Source organism: Pleuronectes platessa, chromosome 1 (genome assembly GCF_947347685.1).
Source record: "Pleuronectes platessa chromosome 1, fPlePla1.1, whole genome shotgun sequence".
Classification (NCBI taxonomy): Eukaryota; Metazoa; Chordata; class Actinopteri; order Pleuronectiformes; family Pleuronectidae; genus Pleuronectes; species Pleuronectes platessa.
Genome location: NC_070626.1, coordinates 19,295,553 through 19,322,362, shown reverse-complemented (window position 1 = coordinate 19,322,362; position 26,810 = coordinate 19,295,553). Strand labels below are relative to the sequence as shown.

General features: G+C 39.4%; 2 protein-coding genes across 2 annotated transcripts in view; one reads left to right on the top strand and one right to left on the bottom strand.

The window, feature by feature from the left end:
• The window catches only part of myo1ea (myosin IEa), a 49,510-nt gene extending 43,375 nt beyond the window's left edge, over nt 1-6,135 (bottom strand). The window contains exon 1 of the mRNA XM_053426147.1: nt 5,862-6,135. Coding sequence (XP_053282122.1) covers nt 5,862-5,864 — 3 coding nt within the window. The 5' untranslated portion in view covers nt 5,865-6,135. The remainder of the gene's footprint in view (nt 1-5,861) is intronic.
• Nucleotides 6,136-8,740: 2,605 nt separating this feature from the next.
• Nucleotides 8,741-25,972, top strand: mtmr10 (myotubularin related protein 10). Its single transcript, XM_053426239.1, has 16 exons — nt 8,741-9,331; nt 10,943-11,003; nt 14,487-14,623; nt 15,139-15,211; nt 16,268-16,410; nt 18,462-18,555; nt 18,706-18,853; nt 19,570-19,657; nt 19,832-19,920; nt 20,090-20,220; nt 20,350-20,419; nt 20,850-20,920; nt 21,197-21,369; nt 21,481-21,651; nt 22,013-22,195; nt 22,890-25,972. Exons 1-16 carry the CDS (start codon nt 9,266-9,268, stop codon nt 23,499-23,501), a joined length of 2,310 nt encoding a protein of 769 aa, XP_053282214.1. The 5' UTR covers nt 8,741-9,265; the 3' UTR covers nt 23,502-25,972.
• Nucleotides 25,973-26,810: the final 838 nt, after the last annotated feature.

Here is a 26,810-nt window from a genome sequence, read left to right as displayed (position 1 = left end):
TGTTCCAAAATCTAGGAAGTTCTATGAAGAGCTAAAAGAAAACTGTGGAAGAGAAGCATGATTGGTCAGGTTGTTATCAAGATCCGCTAATAGATCATCTTTTCACCCCTGTTGTAGTTGGGTTGGTTGTTTGTTTGTGAGCAAGATAACACACTAAACAACTGAACAGATTTCCATTAAACTTAGTGGACGGATTAGATACGAATAAGGGATGAACCCATTGAATTTTGACGAGCATTTTGAGAGGGATTTTTGACATTTTCATTGATTTCATTGAATACCTCGTGGATCTGAACGGAAAAAAATCTGCCACATTTAAAAGTATGTGTAAATTGGTGCAGCTTTATTGAATCTAATTGGGCTATTTGGCCTCGCGGAGGCATGTACTGGACTGAGCGCTATCTAGTTCCCCCTAATCTTTCATTAATGATAACGAGCTGACTGAATGTCTGAGAATTTAGGTACAATGAAACTACACATAAATCTATAATTGTTCACTGTAATTTTTTGAAAAAAAGCATATTCTGCAGTGGTTAATCACAATTTTTTAATTTCAACCACAATCTGCCACTTTTAAACATGATTTGCTGAAAATTAGCTTGTGAATGATCAGACAGACGCAATTCACAAGAGCAGGAAGTTCAATAAGAAATAATGTGGGAGCTGTATTTAGTTGAATTGATTAAACTGTGACCCTTGCTGCTGTAAGCAACCACATCTCACGATAATGTCAGGAATCCAACACAAGCAGCCAAACCCAACGTCAATCGGTTCCAAGTCAATATTTATTTTGGCCCAGTACAGACAAGTCCACATGGAGAGCAAAAGTGACGACATGATAACATCACGGTCGTCACAACCCGTAGTAATGGTTTGCTACCGAATCCAGCATGAAAGATAAAGCATGTGGTCTCTATCATTCAGCTACAGCAGGAATCTCCTCTGATTGGGAATCGGTTTGACTTTTAGTTCCATGTTTACCCTCAAACCATATTTAGTTGGACCTTGTGAGTGTGTGTAATACACTGAAGAGCTAGTATTTAAAGCTCAACAGGATGCTAATTAATACTCCAGTCACTGCATGATTCCATAGTGGAGAAATGCACCGATTCAGCCCTGACATGATGGGTCACGAGCCAGAAAACACAACTCATTAAAACCAGCTGATTTTGACTTTGTTTCCAGCCGGTTCCTTCACGTCTTCCCATACAACAGCTGACAACCCTTTAAAAAGCCTTTACCTTGATGGTCTGTGGAAAAATGAAACACTTGCAACTTGACATTTTGAGCTTATCACTGTAACATATGGAAATAAAGGTAATTTTTAACAGATTTTGGATATTAAAAAGCATAAAAAACCAAAGGTGTCATCGAATTTTTGACTCAACAGAGCAAACAAATATAAAGTGTCACTCAGTAAACTCAACTTATGATATGACTGTCATTTAGCTTCACTGAGCCAGTACACTGTCCTTGTTAAGGAAGTAAGGTTCAACAATAGCAGTGTAAAGGCAAAGCCTACAGCAGACTGAGAACAAAAAGATGCATGAGGTTTCCACTGCACAGAGTGAGAGGCTTCAACCACTGAGTCAGAGGCCAAACAATGAGAAACTATTAGAGCAGATAAGCAGAGGACAGCAGCAAGAGTCCGACCTTGTTCCCTTTCCATGATGAGGGAAGTCATACATGCAAATGCAACTAGGCGTCAGTGAAAGGACACGACTGGGTTAATGATCCAAGAACACGGAAGATAAACTAGACAAACATGAAAGGGGTATTAACATTCACACGAAGCAGGACTTCTGTTGTCACAAATAACAACTTGACTGGCATTCACAAGGCCAGATACCCCCCCGCCAGGGCCCAACAGTCCCTTAAATTCAATCCAGCTGCACCAAATTACACACACTCATGTATCAGTCCCTGAAATATACTTGATTTTTTTCTTCAGGATCTCAGTTGTTTGAGTTTTTGCCTGCATTTATTTCCTTGTTCATTTGTTATATACTCAAAAACTACTGGACATCCTATTACGAGACTTGGTGGTGAAATGTGGTATGGACCAGGAAAGAACCCTATACATTTGGCTTTGCGGATCTGGACCAGGGGGGATCCAAGCTATTTTATTTATTTTTTTCTACCTTTTTCAATGATTTTATTAATTTCTCAAAGATGAATTCATGGATAGAGTGAATCAGACATGTTAAGGGGACTGATATTTATGAGTGTGTTTAATTCAGTACAGATCCAAATAAAAATCGGACAAAGACATGACCTCCTTGCTGGGGATAACAACATTATAGTGTTCCTGATTTCATTACTTATTGTATGAGGTCTCTTCAGGTGTTGAGTTGCAAAGAATGATCCAATAACAGCTGAGTAAAATGATTTAACACATGACCCATTTTGAAACTGTTATTGACAGAAACTAAGATGTTGGAATGTAGAATTGAGTTCTCATTGTTTGATGAGAATGTTTATCTGCTCGATGGTGAACAAACACAAAGCATTGTAATCAGTGTACAAACAGGAACCGTTCATATCTGTGAACATGCATCCTACACACCAATCTGTTCAGTGGCTTCAGTTGCTCCATCAGCTGATGTATCTGCTTCCTCTCCTCATCACGCTGTGTTGGCTGCGACTACAGGACCAGCACTACAGCGGAGTCGTGCACACTATGAGGGCCACGCAGAGCCAAGCTGTGCAGCTGCACTGTGCTCTGGGGACTCAGACAACACAGTAAACAAACCTGAGTCATAGGGAGAGAAAACCACGGCGTGCTCGTCACCTCCCCACTTCCAGGGTCAGAAGATCATGTTTCACAGTAACTAGAATACTGGACGTCTTGATGTCACCAGCCGACATCATAAAGATAACTGCACCAATCAGGTGTTTGGTTTCTGGGGAGATGATGCTTAGACTTCCTCGTGTTCCTCATTGTAAAATTTGATTGTGAGATAGCAGCAACTAGACAACAATAGCTACAAATATAATAAAATGTATTTTTATGAGTAGAAATTAATCCTATCTGTGTAGGAACATGAAACACTTTTTTTTATGTGTAAGTGTAAATGTACAACCAGATGAATGGCTCCATATCTCAGTTTGAAAAAACACAATAGACATGCCCAACAGTCCCCTTAAACTCGATTTAGCTACACCAAATTTAAAACACTCATAGAAACCAGTTTCCTAAATATTGAGAGTTATTCTCTGTGAAAACAGTGAAAATGTGAAAAAAATGCTAAATATCCCAATGTCAAAGAAAGTGAAAGACAATTCCTTGATATGTTCCCTGATCCACATCAGAACCTAAATGTAAGGGGTTCTTCCCTGACCCATAACGCATCCTTCTCACATGTTTCATGGAAATCCTTAGATTAGTTTCTGTGATACATTTCTTATAAACGAACAAAGAAACCAGGAAACAAACAAACAAATGATCTGTGTGCCTATGACAACAAAACATGAAATCTGTGTGCAATGTGTCTCTGTGTGTGTGTGTATTTGTGTTTGTGGGTGTCTGTGTGGGTCCGCGTGCGCGTGCGTGCAATGAAAGGTTTTTATTTTCATATTCAAATGTATGGAAATGTTACATTTCCTCGAAAAATACTAACAAAACGGTGTTGTGTTTGTGTGCTCCTCTGATCCAAAATGATTTACAACAAGTGCCACTGTAGGCTAAGTCAACACGGAGGAGGTCCATCATCACAAACAGCAGAGTAGTGCAAACACTGCAGCTTTGTAATAAAGACGTATGGAACTGATCAGGAGGAGTGTGTGAGCGCACTGAACCACAGCAACAAGCCTAACGAGTTCCCCAGCTCCACAGAATGGGTGTTCGTCCTGTTTTCAGAGCGAGGGCTTGAATTCCTGAGCAAATCTCTACAGCAGTGATGGGTTTGAAAACGGAGCGCCAGCTTTGAAATGAAGGGGAGAGGGGGGTTGCTCGGTACGCACCTCCCTGCAGGAGAAACTAATGCAAACCATCTGCTGTCATACCGACTCGCTATTCAGCATCTGGCAGAGAGGGAACCAGTGAGCGATGCTGGAGTCGGCTGTTCCAGACAGTGAGGACGACAATCAGACGCTTTTACAACATGACCAGATACTCGCCCTAACCTCCATGAAAACATTGTAAAGACAAAACCTACATTAACCTTTACTTTGACCCAATCCTCGAAAAAAGTTGAGATGTTAAGTTCTCAACCTCAACATCATTATAATACCTCACAGGGAGAAAACACCTCCCATTCATTCTGACATTACTTCAACCATGACAGCTATACATTAGGCAAATACTACAGTAAAAACTCCTGCTTTAAAAGTGTGTAAATGTCTCCTCATGAGCAGATTCAAAGAATGAAAGGTTTTTTGTCTTTGTCACAGTTCCAAGTGCAAAAGCTTTGTAATGCTGACCACTGTACTTTGAGTTTTTCTCTGGGAAACATAACCAACAGGGTCATTTGAGCAGAAAGGATGGCAGCATGCAGTTTTCAGCCCTGTACTTGTTTTAAATAGACGGTGTTTGTGTGTATATTTACATATGAACAGATAATGAAGTAGAGCCAGACTGATATTGGGCCCATGCTGATAACAAATGAACTGAGTTGAAAGGTTCTGATCCTGATGTATTAATCAATATCAACAGATGTTTATACTCTATAGGTCCTAGTGTAGTTGAGATGAAATGCTTGTTTTTAAGATAACCTGGGCATGGAACTACAAATCAAAAAATCAGCATCTTTTCCCTTTGTTGGAGTTTAATCAACTAAAGCATTGTCACCATTTCTGTAACTACAAGCATCTTTTTCTACATTATGTTCAATAAAAAACAATATATTGTTTGTATTAGGACAAATGGACAACATATAAACCAATACAAATATATCTGACCTATATTTTAGATTATTGTTATTGTCTTGGTCTCTATACATTCTTTCCCTGGGTGGAGCAGCTGAAACCCAATATTTCCCCGGGATCTGATTTCTGATCTGATTGACCTATATATTTGGCTGATGGATTATTGATGAGGCTCTAAGATGCCATAACGCTTGAAACATATTGAGAAATGGGATAAGTCAAGAGGAGCTTTCTATGAGGATGTTCAACCTTTCTTTTCATTTTGAACACGTTTTCATAACATTACTGAGGGGTTGATTAGAATTCAACACAAAACCAAATTATAACCAATATCTTAATATTGATGTATCCAGTAATGGAAGAAGCGGCCATATTGTCAAAGTCCTATAAACTTCAAGCAGAACGACCGTGTTGCACAGTCATGTAGGAGATAATCCACAGTGACCCCGAGGAGCTGTCGCCAGAACGCAAGGATGAGGCAACATGACGTCCTCCTCCATTACCTGGCTTTAGGCGTGTCAGGAATGGCACCCAGTAACCAGGAAAAACCTGTCTCCATGAAATGCACGCACCCACAACAAGCCTCACACATACAGTACACACACTCCACCTGACACACGCTCCCAGCTGCGTGCTCCAGGACAAACCGGTTTTTAAAAGGAAGAGCTGAACCAATGTTTTCTAAATGACATCTCACATCACATCATTCCTGGGTCAATGACTTCTGATAACCTGCACTACAACACTTATATATAAACATATGTGGGAAAATAGAACAAATATACAGATGTGATTTTCAAGTTAAAAGGAAACTTATGAAACTGGAATTAGTGTAATTTTAGAATAACATTTACTGAAGCCTACACATCAACCTTGCATAATAAGGCAACTAAATAAAATAGCTTAATCCTGTATCGATCACACGTGGATCCGTGTTAGTTAATTAAATATTTGGATTGTATTGACTCTGCCATAATAATGTAAACAGCGCTCACCATCCTGACTCCTACAGTGTTCTCTGTGTGCAGTCCAGCTGCTCTGTGTGAGGAGCCTCAGTGAAGTCCAAAGTCTTTCACTTCACTCGACCCGTTTCTTCCCGAACCCACAGGACGACAAACCCCAAAATCCAAGTTCACGCCAGATGTTATTCCCGTTAGTGTGCGGACAGCGTGGAGGCGGCTCCTCCGTCCATGGTGCGATCGCTCCGGAGGGTTCGACTCTGACAGCAGCGGCGTTCACACTGGATTCACACACTGAGACCGATGCCCTCAAACATCGCCTCTACACAGCACAACACAGGAAACTGGGCCACGGCGACCAATCACGGAGCGCCGGGCGAGGAGCGACATTAAATATTCATGAGTTACACCGGGAGACGCAGCTGGGCATGCGCAGCTCCGGGGACGTCCAAACAACAGGGTCAAGCATAAGTGGACAAAAAAGGTTCAACAGCCGCACAACATGGAACCAAGATCATATTGAGATGAAGAGTTTTAACAATCAGCATCACGCAGAGAGAAAGAGGAAGAATTTATGCAGTCAACACGTAAGTTAGTGGGCCAGTGTCCAAAGTTCCACACATTTTACTTCACATTTAAACATTATGTTTGGGCTTTTGGATGAAAAGCATTCCCCAGATATTAACAGTGATTATTTTGCTAGGTATTGTTTTAGGTTTCAAAGCTGGATCAGCATCTTTCTAGAATGTATTTTAAAAATACATTGGTCATTGTGTAGTTCTGGTGAAGGGATGGACTATATGGGACTTTGAAAGTGCTATACCTGCAATATGTTTATTTCTGTTACTAGATCTACGGGCATTGTAAATGTAATCATTTTTTGCATTATTGGATGGATCCTATCAAATTAGTTAATTGAAATAGACTAAATTACCAAATAAATGTAGTCAAGTAAATATTGAATGATGTAGTTCTTGAGTGAAAGTTCAAATTAGCAGAAAAGGTAAAGTAGAAGTTCCTCAAAAGTGATACACAACTTGAATAAAGCTTAAAAAACACCAGTAGAAACATTATTTAATATTTTCCACTGCCTTCTGTTTTTGCAAAAATCCATAACAACTTTTATTCCAACAATATTTCAGATGTCTATACTTTTTGACATCAGCTTGCATTTATCTTTGTCAAATGAAGTCTTTTCACATTATAGAGTCCAATAATCATTGACCTACAGCAGTTCTGTTTACAGGCAGCTGACAATTCCCTGAATCATGTCATATGCAAAATAGTACAAGGCTGTGACACAACATTATCAGACGATCTTTACATTCTGTCGTGGAATAATCATTTGCTGGGCGGATGTTGGATCCTGGTGTTTCTTTATCACTGGGTTATATCTACACTGTTTTAAAAAGAAGTTCACATTGTGTCCTGTAAATAACCCCAACTCTCTCTTCAGACAAATACAATCCACAAGCTCCTTGGGAAATCTCTTTTGAAGTGAATGGGTGGCACTGGCATCCTCCTCTCACAACCCGTCTCCTGTCAGACTGAGGCTCGCCTTGAAATCATGCTGGGCAGTGAGGCGACTCTCTGGGTGTGACCTGTCTGACAGGCTGCCTCTGTATGCGTCTGACACATAGACCTTATGTGCGTGTGAGTGTGTGTTATTTTATTACACATACATATGAGATGAATATTAAATCAATATAAATTCCCCACCACTACCTATAAAACAGGTGTAACCTATGTCCAAACAGACCCCTGGCAAACAAAAGCTGTTCTACTGTATAAAGAAAAGATAAGTGCGCTTTGGTGATAGTGGTGATACTGTTGGTGCAGTATTTTGTCTCCACCCAGTGGACATTGTAGGACAAAACAGACAGTAGGACAAAAACTTGAAAATATCTGCGCATTGTTGATGATAGGCGATCACAGCAGGCATTTACAAAGAGCATTATGAAAACCTGTGCAAGAGTTAAGCTTTTTATACTATAATACTGTGAACATGTGTTACCTTTTATTACACAAAAATCCGTTTTTTTAAATTTCTATACAGGTAGTCATTCTCAAATAAAATGTTGCTATGTAGAGAAAGGCCAAAGAGAAGTTATTTTGGGTTTGGTTACAACAATTTTCTTAGACCCTTTTTGTGCAGTGCATGCTGTGTTTTGAATGGGCAGCTAAATTAAATATAATGGATTTGGTTCTAAGTGTGATACAGTTTTGTATTTTATATCCAAGGCGTTGAATCATTCGAATACATCTCAGCAGCAGATGTGAAAAACAAGCAAAATTCTAACCAGCCAAAAAAACTCCAGCATTTAACCAACAGTGCCACCTAGTGCACAAGACTACAAGATCGATTTAAGTCTGTTGGAAGATCTTGAATAAATTAAATTAAAATACACTTGGCTCTGAACTGTTAAAGGCTTCGTAAATTAAACACATTTTAAATATTGTTGGAATACAAATGTGATGGATGTTAAAATCGGGAAAAAAAATAGATTTTGCTCTTTATTATGTTTTATATATATATATATATATATATTACTTTATTTTTTATGGAAGTTTGAGCTTCATAAGTTTCATTTTAAAAAGTAGAACATTCAACTTATTGTTTCCACATGAGTTTGTGTGGAGCGAAGCTATTGTAACAAAAACACAAAAAGAGGCACGCCCGTTCAGCCTCAAGTTCCCCGGGTCTCATGGGAGTTGTAGTCAGTGGGTGGTGCACTTGATGCACTTAAACAAACATAATCGTTGTTTTATCGCTCAAATCAGAATAGTATCCAGATATGTATCACCACGTCCACTAGTATCTCTCTATCTGTGTGATAATACGAGCGGAGTCGCTTCGTGTCCGGCTCCACTTCACTCAGAGAAAGTCTCGGGACAGAAATAAAGCTGAGGAGCGTAGCCCGGAAACAGGGCGGGACCTCGGCTCTGTATAAACATGGCCGCTAAGCCCTTCGCAGCACCAGGTACTGCGTGTGGGTGAACTAGTCAGACTTTGAGGAAGTCACCGAGCTAAACTAGCACAGGAGCGGCCGGAAAGAAGATGTGGACACGCGACGGGGGGTCTCTGAGCTTTTTCACCCGGTTCCCCTCAGCGCGAGGACGGCTTTTATAAACTCCATGCAGCACTTTAAGCTAGCTAGCTCACGAAGCTAACGCCGACGTCTCAACGGTAACTTCTGTCAACTTTTTTTGTTGTTGTCATCCAGCGAGTCCGACGTGCCACTTGACTGCGTGACGGAATGGAGGAGAGCTGCCGCGTCCGGCCCAGCGCGTCCGCATGAATGTTTCATTACCCACTGAAGTCTTGGGCTGACCCGCTGAGAGGCTGAGTCCATCTTTAGAGGAGCTTTCCCCCTTCTTGGTTCGTGTCTTTTATTTTTCCACTGGCAGCCGCCGAGCGTGCGACGGGGCGGACGTAAACAATGTTCTCTGTCAAACCCATGAAACCCATGAAACCGACCTTCAAGAGTTACCTTCCTCCTGTGCAGGTGAGTGTGTTTACCACAGCGGGTGTTTGCTTGCCACTCCGGGCTGCCAGTAAACAACGTCGGGTCATTTCTTGAGTTTGTCGTAGTGGGAAGCTGTCGTCACTGGGGTGTCCGGGATGTCTGACGTGTGGCTGAGTTTATGAGCAGATACTGGGCATCTGTTGTGCAGGACTGACAGCATCTATAACAAGCTGTAGTGGGATTCGACCCAAAACAGCATCCCCAGAAAGCTGAAGCATGTAGGATAACTACACTGTGTTTATCCCCGGGTGGCATATAGCAACAAGAGTTTCTTCCTGCTCTTGTACAATTTAGAGAATTGAAACTTGCAGAGTGAATCTGAAAGTGAATGGTAGATTTTTTTTAGTTAATCCTGTTATAATTTGGCATCTTTGGATTTACCCATGCATTAGGCACAGCAGGTGAAAGGGGTTTGCTCACAGACGCTGGTGGTGCAACCCAAACAAATCCAGGGTTTGTATGCACATGGTCAACAGTAGTGTTGGGAAGTGGTATGTGTTAGGGTTAGGGTGAAAGTAGCTGACATGGGTTAGGATTAGGGTTATTGTCATGGACTTGCCACTGATGGGTTGTATAGTCTGCACAGCATACTGTCAAAGCAAAGACTAAAATATAAAATGCAATAAGTACTTGTATACTTTCAAGGTTTATGCTTTCAAGATAGGATTAAATCAGCCATTTGCAGTGATAGGAGAGAGCATCACTGAAATGCTTCTCCAAGATGAGCAATGGAGGAGTGGACTGAGTGTGAACCGAAGACATTTTCCGTAGTGGTATTATTTAATTAAGTAAAGGTCTTTACACGATTTGAAGAGATGGGTTGTTGCACTTTAGGAAGCTCCAGCTCTTTAAGTAAGAAAATGAGCTTTGACTATTTCATTCAGCTTTTTCTTGCGCAGTGCAGTCCTAGTATTTGTTGTTTTTGTTTTTGTGAGCACATTGGATCTTCAAGAAGGCAATTACTGCAAAGTTAAATCACTTACTATTAGATTTTTTTTGAGGATATTTACACCTACACAGATGTGATGTGCAATACACAAATTGTGTCCACGTTTATACATAATCATGTGGAAATTCCTGAATGATCCCTACACACTGACACTTTTAAACCTGAAACTCAGCACTTCTTTTAGTCATTCATTCACAGTCATTGTGCTGAAGTAGGGCCAACGGTGGAAAACACTGGACCGCCCAGACACTAAAGGAATGTCACTGCATATGCAAGAATGAGCAGCATTTGTGGATGGTGTAATAGTATCTTCTAGTTTTCTTCAGAAATCTGGCAACAGGCTTAACGTCACTTACTGCATGCTGTGTAGATGAAACATTTGCAACATGAACTCCCCAAAACAAACCATAACAAATGTTAAGATATCCATTATGGTTTTATGACAGCTGTCAATGAATAATAGGTATTTGAAAGTCCTACTAAAAGTCTTGTGCTTTGTTTACAATCAACGGACACATTTGAGTTGTAATCCTCTCGCCCCTCCCCCTCGTAATGGCAGGTGATTGCTCTGCCATAATTCATTAACCCTTCAATGACTTAGTGTTTAACTAACTCTGATGTGAATTATGCTTTTTCTCCAGACTGATGGGAAGAAAACCTTTGAACCGCCTATTAGGAAGTTGGAACCCAAGTTACTTCCAGGTACGTTTATGTTATGCATTATCCCAAGATTAGTGAAAAGCACAAACATATACTGCAAAGCAGTTCTCACATTCTCAGCATATTAAAATATATTATCTAGACACAATGTTAATAACCAGAGAAAAGACTGTATTTCCTTCAGAATCGTATACACAACAAGAGAGAACAATGTCTTTGCATGTTTACAGACCTCTTAATCAGTCCATTTTGTTTTAATGATGGCAAAAACAAAATGCACAAATTGGCCTGATTATCAGACTTGCGTGTCTTGTTACTCAAAGATTGTATAATAAGCCAGATCTAACCAGCTGTAAGAAGGTGCTGGAGTAGTTGGATCTGAATTAATAGCTGAGGTGAGGCTGTCAGAAGAATTTTCTCTGAACTAGCTGATCCAAGTCACACTAAATTGGATTTCTCTGATGATTTAAATTGTCTAACCTAAGAAATAAAAAAAATGGTGGGCTTTTCATTGTCTGACCATGAAAGAATGGATGAGGCTCATTTAAAAAAAAAAAAACTTTTTTCATTGCGCCGTCTGTGTTTAATCAGACTGGTCTGACAAGCCTCTCAGCAAACACGTCAATCTGTCTATTCCTATGCAAATTGTGGCAGTCTTAAATCTTATCCCAGTGCTAATAATTGTTGTGGACATTGATTAATGTCTTCACAGAGTATTACAGTTTTCACAGAGCATTATCAATTTCACTTTCACATGGTATTTCCCACTTGTAGCTTTCACAAGTGTCATGATGTTTGTATAACTCGAAAACCGCTTGATTTGCTATTGTGCAGTGAGACCAGTTATTTAAATGAGCAGTATTCCTTTGGATTAGGGCTGTGTAATATGAGCAAAATTCCATCCTGATAGAAGTAATTTCATGTAAATGGAGGCAATATGTACGTTTTTACAGTAGCTGGTCCTTTCGGGTTAGTGATTTTTTGCTGTATTGTATTAGCGGGTAAAAGCCTCTCACAACATCTAATATTGGAGTTCTCATCCGTAGACTCTCTGTCCTGTTGTGCTGATTGTTGTGTAGGTGGTAAAAGAGGTTAGACATCTTTGAGTCTGTTGCGGGGACTCGTCTGCAGCTTTTAGGAAGTATAGATTTTTTTTTTCATACCGAAAACCACATCCATGCAACAGAAGTAGCAGCTCTTTTAGGTATAATGTACTATATGTTAGACACATGTGAAGCCTCAACAATGCTGTTTAAATTTATGAGAAACGTTTGATAGACCTTTGCCTCAAGTTATGAATCTGTTATCCCTCGTTACTTTCTATGGTCTCTACTTTTACTTGTACTTGTTTCAATGTACCTTTTACTCTCCCGAATTTCAGTTTCAACTTCAGTCTCTGTACTACTTGTTTTAATTTGTAAAAATAATGTGTGGATAGACTGAATTCAGTGATCATTAAAATGTTGTTGAAAAGTCCTTTTTCTTTTTTTTATCTTCACGAGCATCAGCAAAATGCCTCAAACCCCAATCGTCAATAGATGAGTTAGTCATCACAACTCTAACAGGTTTCTATTCAGTCATCGCGTTTGCGGTTTTCTCATGATGTCACGAGGATTTGCTTTTCCCTGCCAGTGATACTTGCATGAGCAACAAAGTGGAGCAAAGTGCTGATTACAGCACAGTGCCATTCCTTCCACCTTTCGTTGCTGCTTTAAGTGTTTAGTAAATAAAAAAGTAGGATATGGATTTTAATACTGTGCCCGCTAACACGTGGCTTACAAAAAGTGCAGTTAGTTAATTAAGTTGAGCGACAAGAGAGTTCATTATAATGATTTATTTTGGTTGGAGTGTGAGTAGTGACTCAGGAGTCTCATGGACACCACCTTTGCATAGTGTCATGTTGGGTGTTTTATTTAACTATGCAGATATATCCTCTTTAAAATAAAAAGAGGAACAGATTCCTTTAAGCATCTCTTTGCATATTGTTTTTTTGAAACACTCTTCAAACCGGTTTCAAACCTGCTTTGCTGAAGTCGAGTGTGTTTTTTAATAAGGCCAAAGTCAGCATGAGAATTTGATTGACCTGCTAAATAGCTGGTAAAGCAAATTTTCATCCAGTCCCAGGCAGCATTTACTGCTGAAGGACTGTCGCTCCCTCACTATCTGGATTTTGGAGCTCGACAGACGAGGTTAGACAATGATCAGCTTCCTTGTTGTTAACACACTGCACATTAGATGTGCGTTCCTCAGAGGCAGAGCTTTGAAGTGACTGCAGGACTCCACCCTGTTGGCCCAGTTCATCTTTTAAAAATCCCAGGGGCAACTTTTTATAGCCATGTTTTTGTCTATGCATTTATTTGCTCATGTATAGGGCTAAGGGTCATCATTATATCATCATTATGTCATATATGAATAGCTGCTTCATTAACCATAGGTGGAAATAAAATCTATAATATGACTTTCATGTGCCAGAACTGAAGGGAGTGACTGTTCCACTTATCACTGCAGAAACTGTGTGTGTGGCCTCTGAGCTTTTACTCTGCCCGACAGAAACCTTGTATAACGTAGCTTCTTTTTTCAACAACAATGCTACCCTTTCAGAAGATTTATAATTTGCTATGTGAAAATGACCTAAGCTTGCTGCTTGTTTTCATTACTGTTGATAGATCGTAGAGCATTATTTGATGGTTTCTCATGATCTTAAGCATAGTAAGATGAAGCAACGCTATTTAGGAAGCTTGTGAAACATTACTGCCGTTTTCCTTCCTGCTCACTGAGACAGAAAACAACAGAGGTTCACAGTCAACCGGTCAAATATCTGTTCAACTAGTTGATCTTGTTTTTTTTTTTTACTGTAACTGGCTTTGTTGTTACTTTAAGGCATGTGAAGTCTCTGTACAGTTTTTTTCCTGGATAGTTGATAGTAGCTAACACTCCTTATTCTAATGAAAGGCAATTTTGTGAGCCACACGCTTGTGAAATTGAGTATTATTAATGTGCTACGGTCATGTTAGTCATAAGCAATGTGTTTTGTGTCTTACATCAGTATGAGGTTATCACTACTTACCCTCAACAGTGTCATCAAGACTAAAACCTGTAACTTTGAGCTACCACTTATTATGCATTTTAACAAACCATGTCAACAGGGAGGATAACAGTGGAAAGCAGAAGATGTTATCCAGGAGTTATTCTGTATGCGTGGAGAATTGATCATTTGTAATGATGAGCAAATGATACAAAGCAGTATGTTTGTAAATAAGACATATCTTTACTATCACAATTTCTGTGAGTTTTGATATTAATTGTTAAACATGTAACATGCACAATGGGTTACGGTGTAGATTGTATTGTTAAGTTCTGCCACTTTTCCGTGTGGTAAGAGGATGTGACTTCATTGCAGTACTGTGTCAGTACTGAGCCTGTTTACTTTGCCTTTCTAATCCTCATTTTCTGCATATTTCCTCGAACTGTAGACCTTAACTCTAACTTTACACACTTCTCTTTTTCTCATTTGTTCGTCATCAGGGGAGATAGTTGTTAATGAGGTGAACTTTGTGAGGAAATGCATCAGCTCTGACAGCAGCAGGGATGACCTTTGGGGGAAGTTGATATGCACCAACTTTAAGGTCTCCTTCATCCTCCAGGATGCCCCACCCAAACAGGTATTTATGTGTTCTGAGTTGTTTTTTTTAAAGCTGTCAAACTCTGTAGTGAATAATTATCCACCCTTCAAATCTATAATGCTATTGATCTGTTAAAGTGTGAAAGGTTTAAGATTGTCATACTGTTTTTAATGTTGTCTAAATTATATCAGGCTTGTAGAATTTTAGCTTATTATTTGTGAAACCTGTTGGTGCCACACGTATCCTCCTGAATAGCTCTTGTTTCCACAGCCATGATTGCATGTGCAGTGCATCTGGCAAGGAGGAAGGAAAACTGTATTTTCCTGCACAACATTGTTAGTGATATCGCACAAGAAGTGTGAGCTGACGTCATTTCCTGCGATGCTGCAGATTGTTGTTGTGATAACAGAGTTGAACCTGATAATTCCTCGGGTTGAGGGAATTAACTTGATCCACCATCCAGTGTTTTCACATGATATTCATGGATGCAGGAGAACTTTGTATAGAATATTTAAAAAAAAATGTTTTTATTGATGCTGTTGCCTTTACCACAGAAGTCCCACTTGTCCCACCTGCTGCTTGGAGAGCACGACATCCCCCTGACCTGTCTTGAACAAGTAGTAACAGGTACGTCTGTGGTCGTAGACATGTTTGTACTGACTTTCACATGGAGAGAAGTGGTTTCCAGCTCTTAAATGTTAATGTTGCCTGATTAGTTACTAGAATAACACAAAGCTTTATTCTTTTTATAATGATATTCGATGAATAAAAGCAGTCTTTTATTAGCACATTTACAGTATATTTATAAAATATGTAATCAGTCAAATTTCTGATGCTTGGATAATCAATCAACTCTTAGAGCACAAACAGCCTGACCCAGTCATTGTAGAGTGATCCACAGTCGTATGTAAAGTTAGATGGGCCCAGTTGTTCCCTCATTAATCTTTGACAGCATGGATCTCTTTTGTTGATCATTCCTGCTCAGCAATCTGATTATAAGTGAAGTCACAGCTAAGGCCGTGTTTAGTGGCTGCGCTGCCTGGCCAGGATTAGACTTGTTTTTATATCTCATTCCTGTCAATTGCTGACAGTGCAAGGGCAACTGCCCAGAGCAAGGTTTGTTGTGTTACAGTGATGCAGCACAAGGCTTTGTTTTACCCTGCTTGTTTTTCTGACCTGTTAGAACTGGGCCACCAGACTTTACATTGCCATTATTGGATTTACACAAATATAGGACCGTTGAGGTTAAAATTACACCTGAATTAAAATATGATTTGTAATATTATATATTGCATGGGTTACTGGCCTGTATAAATGTAGCCTTAAGTGTCTTCCAAACATGACATATCGATGCACATGGATGGAACATGAAATATTATTGTTGGGCTTGGGAAAAACTTTTCATTAACTTTTTAATTGGTCAGTTTTCTTTTCAAATTCTTATTGCTGTGGCCTGTCTGATATAAACTCATACAACACTTTGTGAAATAGCGACCAAATGTTTTTATTCTAAAATTAATGTAAACGAGTATATCTGGCATATTAGTGCGTTCAGCTGTAGCACAGATATGTGGAAGTCTTTTGTAGATGAGTGCAAAGGGCACGCTTTAAAATTCAGTCCTGTATATTTATATCTGCAGTAGTTGAAGTTTTCTCATCGTCTTTTGTGTTTGTTCCTCTCAGTGAATGATACGAAGGGGAAGAAGAAAGTGTTGGGATCCAACCAGAAATTGAAATTCAATCCCACTGAGCTCATCCTGTACTGCAAAGACTTGCGCATCATGAGGTTCTGCTTTGATGAGGCCGGACCTGAGAGCGCCAAGAAGGTGGGTGATTTAGAAACTGCTCAGGGACTGGTTATTCTAACGTATCCACTCAGTTAGGATTTGGAGACAAAGTTTGTAAGTGGAAATTGTGATAAATGAATGGCAAGGATTCTTCTTAATGCAATTCAAGACCAGTAAAGGGGTTAAGTGTAAAACTTGAAAATGTCACGACTGACTTGTGGCACAAACATTGCCATTGGCCATATCTGTAATCCCGGAGTGGGTAAAAACAACATAATTTGGTCTTTGCGAACACAAATGATTTATATGATTGTTGGAATGTGAAGAGGGAAGTGAGATCCGATCACAAGAGACACATTGAGGACGTATTTTAATGCCAGGTGTGAACAGGGCCTAGATCTGACCAGGGGACCCAGATGGCAACAGTCATCCCCAGTATAATTATTTATTTTCTGTTACTTCACTTGGAAAATATAGTTCCCTTTTTTGAGTTTTCTCTGCTCATTTCACTGTTTGCTGTTGCTGACCAAAACATTCCTTTTGTGACTCTCTGAGCTCACTACACACTATGTTTTGACCACTTCCTCAGAGACAAGGACATGTTCATCACACAAACAGTTTAGTTCTGCTCTTTGCGCTCAACCTGAAGAGAAATGACACACTTCTCACAACAACATTTCTGTGATGCCATTAGCCAAACAATGGATAGGAGACGTTAAACAATGGCATTCAGGGCAGAGGAAACCGAGAGTCGTCCAGAGTGTAGAAACAACAGGCAGCGTGACTCTGACTCATCTCCTGCTCGGAGAGATTGGAGGGACAGATGTTTCATTCTTAACACTGGAGCTCAGTTTAGTCGGGTCCAAGTATTACAAGTAGGGGACATTGTGATTGAGATGAATTTGTGTCATTTTAATTAAGGTTCGGGAACTGGTGTAAAATATCCAGATACTTCAATAGTTTTGTATATAAATATAATGTTTAATATTTAAATATTTAAGTCGAGAGGTGGTGCTTTCAGACATTTACTCACAAGGGAAATTAAAAGGTATTTTAAGTAGAATTCTATGATTAATGTGGAATTTTGGAAGCTGATGCCAATAAGGATATTTGGGAGTAAAAGATCTGCGATACTAATGTATCAGCCAATGTAATTTGAGGCTTGTTATTGTTACATTATAGATATACAGTATATTTATGATAAATAAGCATAAACCTAAAGAAAATACAACACAATTCATAGAGCTTGAATTGGAAAATTAAACAGCATTTTTGCATAAAATGTAAACATAACACATATTTTCTTCATTGTAAAGCCTAACTATGGAGTAATGGAGCTATAAATCTCTTGCCAGTGAAAAGAAGATGAATGTGAATGCACATTGTTTCATGTCTGATCTCCTCTCATGTCATCTGGGAGCAATTTGTCTGTAGGACTAGGAGCAGCACAAACCTACAGCACATCAGGCAACATTACAGTGTGGTACTGCAAAGAATAGGATCTTACAAATGAATTTAATTTGAAATAAAAATACAATTTCTAACATTTTATTTTTATACAACAAAATACTGAAGGTTAACTATCTACTGAGAACTGAAATAGAAACATGTCTGCCCTCCCTCACTCCTTGTGAGTTTATTTATGGACACCATGTACGTAATTACAGTGTGAACCTAAAACAGGGCTCAGGTCTTTTTTGTTTTCTTTGTGACATATGGAATTAAGCCAGTCTATAATAGTGTATTTTGCCAAAGGAAATTACAGAGTTGGGAGCAGCCTTACACACACACACACACACACACACACACACACACACACACACACACACACACACACACACACGCACTCTTTTTCTGTGTCCTCATGTTATTCACAGCTTTACTACTGAATGGAGTGCTTTGTGTGACTCTAGTGGGGCCACAGAGAGATTCAATCCTGAGCAGCAGACTGTCAAACATTTACTTTCCCAGATTTCACTTGTTCTTGTGTTTGTGTGGTAAAGAACTTGCATTTTAGCAAAAACCAGAGTTCAAATGCAGTCGATTGTACTGTATATCCCATGAAAGTACCATTGTTCTATATCTTCTAGGTTTGCCTTGCTATTGCCCACTATTCCCATCCAGCTGATCTCCATCTTCTATTTGGCTTTGAGTATCAAGGACGACGATACCATGAATCTAAAGGTAGCCTACAGAATAACTCATTCTGAAAGACTCAAGACATAACATGTGTCTTAACACATTTATATTTTCTGTAAATCCAAATTCTACAACTAGGGTTTGATATATCTGCATAATGCATCATAGATCATCTCAGTGTTTCTGTATTTCCAGGGGATAGAGTCAATGGTTCCACCCCTCGAGGAGGATTGCAGACCCCCATTTTTGACCGTCCATCTGACTGGGATCGAGAGGTCAAGAGGACGAGTGCTTCAGGGTGGAGGGTGTGCTCCGTCAACGAGAGTTATGCCATCTCAGAGAGGTTTTTTAACTTGTGTTTTTAGTTGTTGGCAATTTATGATGGGCTTTGTAGGAAATGTATGTCTGTAGCTCCAACAGTTTCTCTAAATTGAATCCGCTACTCATACTTTTTTGGCAGGAAATTGTATTTACATTGTGCACATTTTTGCTTATTTCATAAGTGACTTGTCAAGAAAATGTTTTTGTGAATGTCGCATTGTAACTTGCAAGTCAATTGTAGACAGTACACGCTATTCATCTGAGTTCAGTGGTGACATCATGGTGAATTTCAGAGCAAGGAATAAGGATCGTACAGTGTGAAATGTGCAGGTGGAGAAAGGACGCCTGTATGGCCTAATAGTAGTTTCCACCAAACTGTACACATCACATGGTGCTGAAGCAAAACTGACACTGCGATTAACTTTTCCTTTATTAAAACAAACCTTGCTGCTGTAGACATTCACCATCTTGAATATGTGCTAGAGACGCAGCTAAACCAAACCAGTGCTAACAAGGCTTCATTACCAGTAGTATAATATTATATGAAAGCATCAAACAACGCAGCCATAAGCTGTGCTCGGCTCATGTTTACCTGTGGGATCTCACTTTTGGACCTTAGTTAAACGTTTTTGGAAACATGAAAGTATTTTTTTTTTTTTTACTGCATTTTGTTTTCTTATGGTGCCTTATATTATATTCCTTTGTAATCCTGTTCGCTTTCTCTAAACCACTTGTCAGTCTTCCAGAGTACGTCGTTGTCCCAGTTTCTCTGGCAGATCAAGATCTAAAGCAGTACTCTATATTCTTCAATGATAATCGCATCCCTGTGAGTATCCATGCTCAGAAATCTCCATTAAATGTGATCTGTTTGTTAAACTCTGCTAAGGAGTACTTTTAATTTATCCATATGAGATGTGCATTATAAGATCTACGCATTAGTTTGATTCATCAGTACATCCCTTCACTTTTCTTCTATTAACCATTGCATTCTTTTTCAAAGCTCTGGTGCTGGAATCACCCCAATGGGAGCGCTCTTGTCCGCATGGCCAGCATCAGTGATCCATTACAGCAGAGGAAGATTGAACAGAGGTAGAGCAAAAGTCTCAATTTCACCTCTTTATATTTAACTGATCATTATAAGTGGGTGTTATAATATATTTAATTCCAGTTTTTAATAGTTAAACGGTTTAACTGCTGTAATAAGTTAAATGGCGTTTGGTTGTTACAGCAGTTTTTAAACTAATCTGTCCTGTGGTAGGATCTTTACTGCCATCACAAAGAGCCACCCACAGCGAAGTGATGTATTCAAGTCGGATCTGGACAAGTGTCTGCCCGACATCCAGGACATCCAGTGCGCCTTTGTTAAAGTCCGGCACATCTGCGTCATAGGTGAGCTCCACTGCGCGGTTTAACAGTCACAATCCTATCACCACTGCAAATATTCAACTTCTCTCTTGTGCACAATTCTATGCTGTAAATGAAATACGTGTATTTACATGGTTTGACTCTTATGTGCAGATCCTTTTGAGGAGTCTGAAGAGAGGTGGCTTACATCCATTGAAAACTCACGATGGCTGGAGCACGTCAGGTACGTAAACAACACAACACTATTAATAAACTACCAGTCTTTTAATGAAGACTCAAAATTGAAATGTCTTGCTGATTTTAATGATATTTGTATTTTCCTACTTTTATCTGAAATATAACAAACTTGCATGAACATCTTGTAGTGGATTAAGTTGCATGTGAAAAAGTATCATTGTAGATACATTTACATATCCAATGTAACTTCCAGTGTTTCTTTGAAACTATATTGTAAGTTCTTTATGGTCAGAATAAATTTACACCGATGAGATGAGTTGCTGTTTGGATAGCAGGATTATTTTAAAATTATGGGTCTGTCAACATCGAAAAAAGAGTAATCAAGTTTATTTCAATGTAAAGCTTTGAATGCGAATCAGTTTTTTTTTCATATATTTCAATGTCTGTTAACATGTATGTTCTGCTTGTGACACAAGGGCCTTTTTGAAGCACTCAGCTGAGATTGTCTACACTCTGGATGGAAAGAATTCTTCAGTCATTCTCCAAGGTAAAACTCTCTAAATTATTTCCCCAAGTTGTTCGACCCCATCATATTTCACAGCTTTAAATCAGCAGTCATACACTTGCTTGATGTATAATGATGATTGTATTGGTCCACCAGTTGTGATCTTTCAGCAATATTTAGCTTTAAACGGAAGTTGCTTACCCCACATGACACATTAAAAAATGTCATTAAATCATAATAATGAACTATTTTTCCAACCTGAAAGTGCTGTGAAAATACTTCCCCTGACTGTTTGTGTCTCTCGTTGCACCTGCACAGAGGAAGAAGACAGAGACCTGAACTGTGTTGTGTCGTCATTGGTTCAGCTCATGTTGGACCCTCAGTATCGCAGCCTCACTGGCTTTCAGAGTTTGGTGCAGAAGGAGTGGGTGATGGCTGGCCATCGCTTTTTGGACAGATGCAACCACTTAAAGAAGAATGACAAAGTGGAGGTATGCTGTGGAGAACTAAACTTTATCCAGTCACAGAGTAGCTGACCTATCGATTTTCCTGAGACGCTTGTGCTTCTTTGTCATTTGTTTCTCTGTGTTGTGTCGTTCCAGTCTCCACTGTTCATGCTGTTCCTGGACTGCGTGTGGCAGATGATAAACCAGTACCCAGCGGCGTTTGAGTTCACAGAGACCTACCTGACGGTACTGAGTGACAGCATGTGGATTCCACTCTTCAGTACTTTCCTCTTCAATTCTTCCAAACAACGCACTAAGCACTTAACGGTAAGGGATGCCTTATATCATATATAATGTATACTTTTTCATTAAGTTGAATGTTTTCTGATGTAAAATATCCAAGTGCGTCAGTGGAATTGAATAGTAAGAGTCATGTCATACCAGGTGATAGTGTGTACATTGTTTTTGAGGCCTCATCTCACGTTGGAGACTATAATTTCCTTCTGGTGGTTTCAGATAATTGACAGGAAACAGTGCAAAATCATGCACAAAGATAGAATAACATCCTGTGATCACCAACTAATTTTACACAAGAAAATTATGTTTTTTTGTTTACTGCCACGTATTGTCCGTGTAACCCTACTGTATGTGCAGATGTACTGAGAATGAATATTGGCTTCCATTACAGGACTTTGCCAAGATTAAAGCCATCCCACAAGGAGAAGACCAGGTTGTGTTTTTCCCTCCTGTTTGGGACTGGTCGAAGCAGTTCTCCACCAAAGATCAAACCCTCTTTAACAACCCCATGTACGTAGGAAAAGGAGCTGCCTGTGTTCAGAACGGGGGAGTGAAAACCTTCACACGCGCAAAGGTATGTAACGCACAGAGCCGAACAAGTTTATAGAAGCAGTAACGGCACATTGTTAAATGTGTTTGCCCTCTTCATGGATGTGCTACAAAAACTTAAGACTGGGTTTTCATCCAGTTTATAAATTCATTCTTCTTTATGCTCACCCATTTCTTTCGTTTGTTGAGATTGTTTTTGAACTCAGATCAATTACTAAGTGTATGTAGACTTATACCCAGACAGAATTGTATGTACTTAAACATTATTCTTTCACTGGAAATATAGATAAAACATATATTTTGAGTTGTAACTGTTCATTACATAGGAATGGTATTTTCAAGGTCAGAATAGGATCAGTAATAATGTGTAAAAATGTTAGATGAACGTCACTTCAGTCATCTGCTCTCTTCAGCCTGGAAGTATCACTTTACTGAAACAGAGATTCTGAGAGTAAATGTTTACCATTGGTAATCCATCCGGTCAGCAACTTTGTTCATTGCTGCTGAGATTGTATGGGCTGCCTGTTGTTGTGGTATCATCAGCAAACAGAAAAGGAATTACCACACAGAAAATAGATTAACCTTTTGGCTAAAATGGATGTTTTCAGTGTCATGATGCAGGGTTAAAGGTTAAAAATGTGGAATATGTGAAATCTGCTTCTGCAGTTCACAGAGACAGTTAATGAGAATAATCTAATACTGTGTCCTTCCTCCCGCAGAAAACCTACAGTTCCTCTGTGAGAGCATCGCCGGCCTCTCAGCGTAATGGGCTGAGGGTTGGAGAGGACACACTGACCCGCCGGGCATCTCTGCTGTCGGAGCTGAAGCCCGATTTCTCAACAGTGAAAGAAGAGAGCCCGGCAGAGCGCTTCTTCAGGGACTGGTTCTCTCAGCCTACCGACCAGCAGGGCCTCCTGATTCCCCTGCTCATTCCCTCGCACGTGGCTCTCTGGAAGCTCTACTTTCTCCGCTGGGTCCCTGAGGCCTGCATCCCCAAAGGGGGATCCATCACTGCCTACCACAAGCTCTCCCAACTGGTCGACGAAATTGAGATACTGCAGAGTCAGCTCAGGCAGTATAAGGGCCCCAGTCTGGGCAGCATGCCACTCCCCAGCCCCCATGGGCCCCCTTTAACCCAAAGGAGGATGTATTTTAAGGCCAGTCCCCAGAACGACCCCCCTACACCCCCAGACTTCCTTAACTCCTCCTTTCCTTTCACCCCAGTGGGAAATCTGTGCCGCCGCAGTATCCACGGGACTCCCATTAGCAAATTTCTGAACGGGGCGAGGATCTGGCTTTCGACAGAGACTCTTTCTAATGACACTGTCTGAGGACGGGGAGCTTTTCGGGTCACTTTTCTGTCCAAGCCGGTTTATTTTCTATGACCTCTTTCGTAAACGCCAAGAATGAAACTCTGCATTAGGAGAAATGTAACTTTGAACTTCTGATTATTTATAAGCTAGAATTGGCACCATTGATGCTGCATCAAAATCTGAGGTGATTTCTAATCAGTCGCTCTCCATTACAGCTGAGGAATTCAGATTCTCTGTCGTGCACCCTCTTAACTGACCACTGAGTTGTTACTGTGAGGTGTCCTCTGACTCTGAAAGATCGTCGTCCTCTGCTCTTCCTTAGTGCTGAACGAACTTCATGATCCAAAAGAGCATCGCTTTTAGAAATTTACATTTTGAGTTAAGATGAGGCTGAGAACTTCCTTTTCCAAGATTAACCTGTGATTTACCTGTGATTCACTGTGTACACAACTGTAATGAATTCAGTGAAGTTGATCTTTCTTTGAATTCCATTGGACAGAAAGACTTCTCCACTGTAATGGAATAATGATACTTGAAATTGGAAAGCCCTCCTTTTTTATTGCAGCAGCAATCATGCGTTCATTGAACACTGATTTCTTAATACTCCATTTATTTTGTGCCTTGCAGGAAAATTTAATTGAAGATGTAATGTTTTACTTGGTCAGAAAGAGGAACAGAAAATAACACTGCTAACAACTACTCGACTATACAGAAGAGGATTTGGTCTGGTTGAATGTAATGAGGCGTTTATTTTCGACAAACCCAAAGCTATTTGCTCCAGGTGCCCATATTGTGTTTGGTGTAAGTAGCAAATTGTGTGATTTCAGGGTCTTGCATTGTAGATTTACTCTATTTTTGAAGCAGAGATAAGGAGCTATATTTGTAGTGTCATGATGCAGGTGATACTGAGGGGGAGCCGGAGCTTTGAGGATTTAAATCTGTGGTCGATATTATTATTTTTTTTTGAGTTTTTTTTTTTTATTAAACTTTACTAGAAGCCTTCTGGTAAGGCACTGAGGAGAATCCTCCGGTTATTAGTAGCTAAATGGGTAAATATTTGAAAGCAAAGGGACAGATAAGGGCTTTGACTCAAACCAGTCCCTAGTTAAATGCCTGGTGAATTGAATTTCAGGCACTGAGTCACTGATCCAATGAACACAACAGAAATGGGTGGATGACAAGTGACACTGTTACTAGGCAGCACATGAAAAACATCAGCATCAAATCATCTGGATAGTAAGTGTAATAACTACACTGTGTGTAGTTTTGACATTTCCAATGAAAGTAAGGTCAGATGTCTATATTCAACACAATCTGCAATCTGTGTTTCTTTGGAGTGAAAAACCTTGACAGCAATAACTGTATACACTGTTAAATATACTGTATATCTGGCTATAGCAATACTTTTGTATTAATATGAATTAATATTCCTAAGTAACGCTGCTGCGCATGGAGTTATGATAAAACAGTGACGTTACTGTACTTCCAGTCAGGATGATCAGAGTGAGTGTGGTTCACAAACGCGCTCCAGGCTATTACTGATGCAATTAGGGTAATTTCATGAGAGCTACACTGTGCTACAGATTTCCTTTTTCATTTCGAAGTGTCTCCCTGTGAAATTCACTCACAGCTGAACAAGGGACTGGTTTGAGACATATCTGGGGAAATGGGATCAGTCATCCAGAGCCCCTTTTTAAAAACTGGTAAGAAACTAGCACTGTTTTAATATTTCTTAAAATAACAAACACAGCTTTTATGAAGCTCTTTGTCATTATGAATCTAACACCACTGGATAGATGGGATATTTGTCCAGGAGCATTGATCCTTTTTCATGCTAGTTTCACGTGATATTTAGATGATTCTTTGGCAATAGCTAGTTCAGGAGTTTATTTTAGCATAGATGTGTATATTGTGAGTGCAAACCTGTTTGTGCTCCTGAATGCTATTCATTGCACATTTTACTCAATATATAGGATAGTTTGTTTAAAGTGGTTTTTGAATATAGTTTTGGCAAATATTATAAATACTGTATATGCTTGAAAATCTTCCAATTAATATTTTTGATTAACGGTACTAAATAGCTTTTATCCTTGATTTAGTTTTAATATTTTAAGGAGAGATATTTATATAATGTGTTCTTCCACTAATACACAATGTTGCACTCTGCTGTGATTGTATGATGACGGTGTTTCCACCCTGACACAGTTGGATATTGATTAGCAGCAGATGTATTTATTCAGTTATGCAAATGTTCTCTAAGAGGGATGCAGATGCTACTGTAACACCCCCCCCCCCCCCCCCGTGCCTTTTTTGGAAGATTGTTAATTTCTATAACTATATTCTTAAATAGTTTAAATTTCAAAAACTGATGATTTTATAATCTATTCTAGTGAAATCCAAAGGTGCAGCACTGACGCTGTCTTTCCTAACGGAAAATAAGGCTCAACTGTGTACCAATAACCAATCAATTACAATATTTTTCAAATGAAGTTGTGTTCTGGTATTTATTTCATTGGTGTCAGGGTCATGAAAATATTACGAGATTTAAGAATTCCGATTTTAAAAAGAAAATAGTGAGGGTGGGGTAAGACAAGGGAAAGAAAGCTGCCACAACCAGTAAGGAAGGACAAGTGCTATGGATCATTCACAGGTATGTATGTATATATATATATATATATATATATCACAAACATATAAACTGTGTTCGAGTCCTATTACATTGTGCTGCTGTGTCATTAAAACCAGAGGGGACAATATAAGAAGTAGCACATCTGAAACAAAAACTAAAGAATATGTAGTAGAGCACTCAAGATTAGTTTGAACCCTTTGTCATTTTATTTTAATTTTGTATGCATGGTACATAGCAGCATAGTACTATAGTGTAATCAGTGGTCGAGGAAGTACTCAAATATTTATGTGAAAGTAAAGGCAGCACAATCACTTTTCTTCCTGAGAAAAAGTAATTAAGTACATGATTTTAAGGTATTTCAATTAAAAATACTTGTAAAGTGTAGCCTATTCCATAACGCGACTCCCTATTGTAAGGTCTGAATCTTGGTTGTGGTCTCTTCCCGATTCATTGTAGGTGTTTGTTCAACTCTGAGTAATTTAGAAGATATAAAACAGAACATGTAACACAAAACAGAAACTACAGCAGAAAGTACAGATATTTGATGACCGTGAAGTACAAACGATAAGTACCTGAAAATAAATCTACTCAAGTAAATGTACTTCTTTAAATCCCATCTCTGAGAATAGTACAGCAGTGTAGGCGGCAATGAAATCCCCTATTTTCACATTATTATAGACTTTGGTGCAGCTATATAA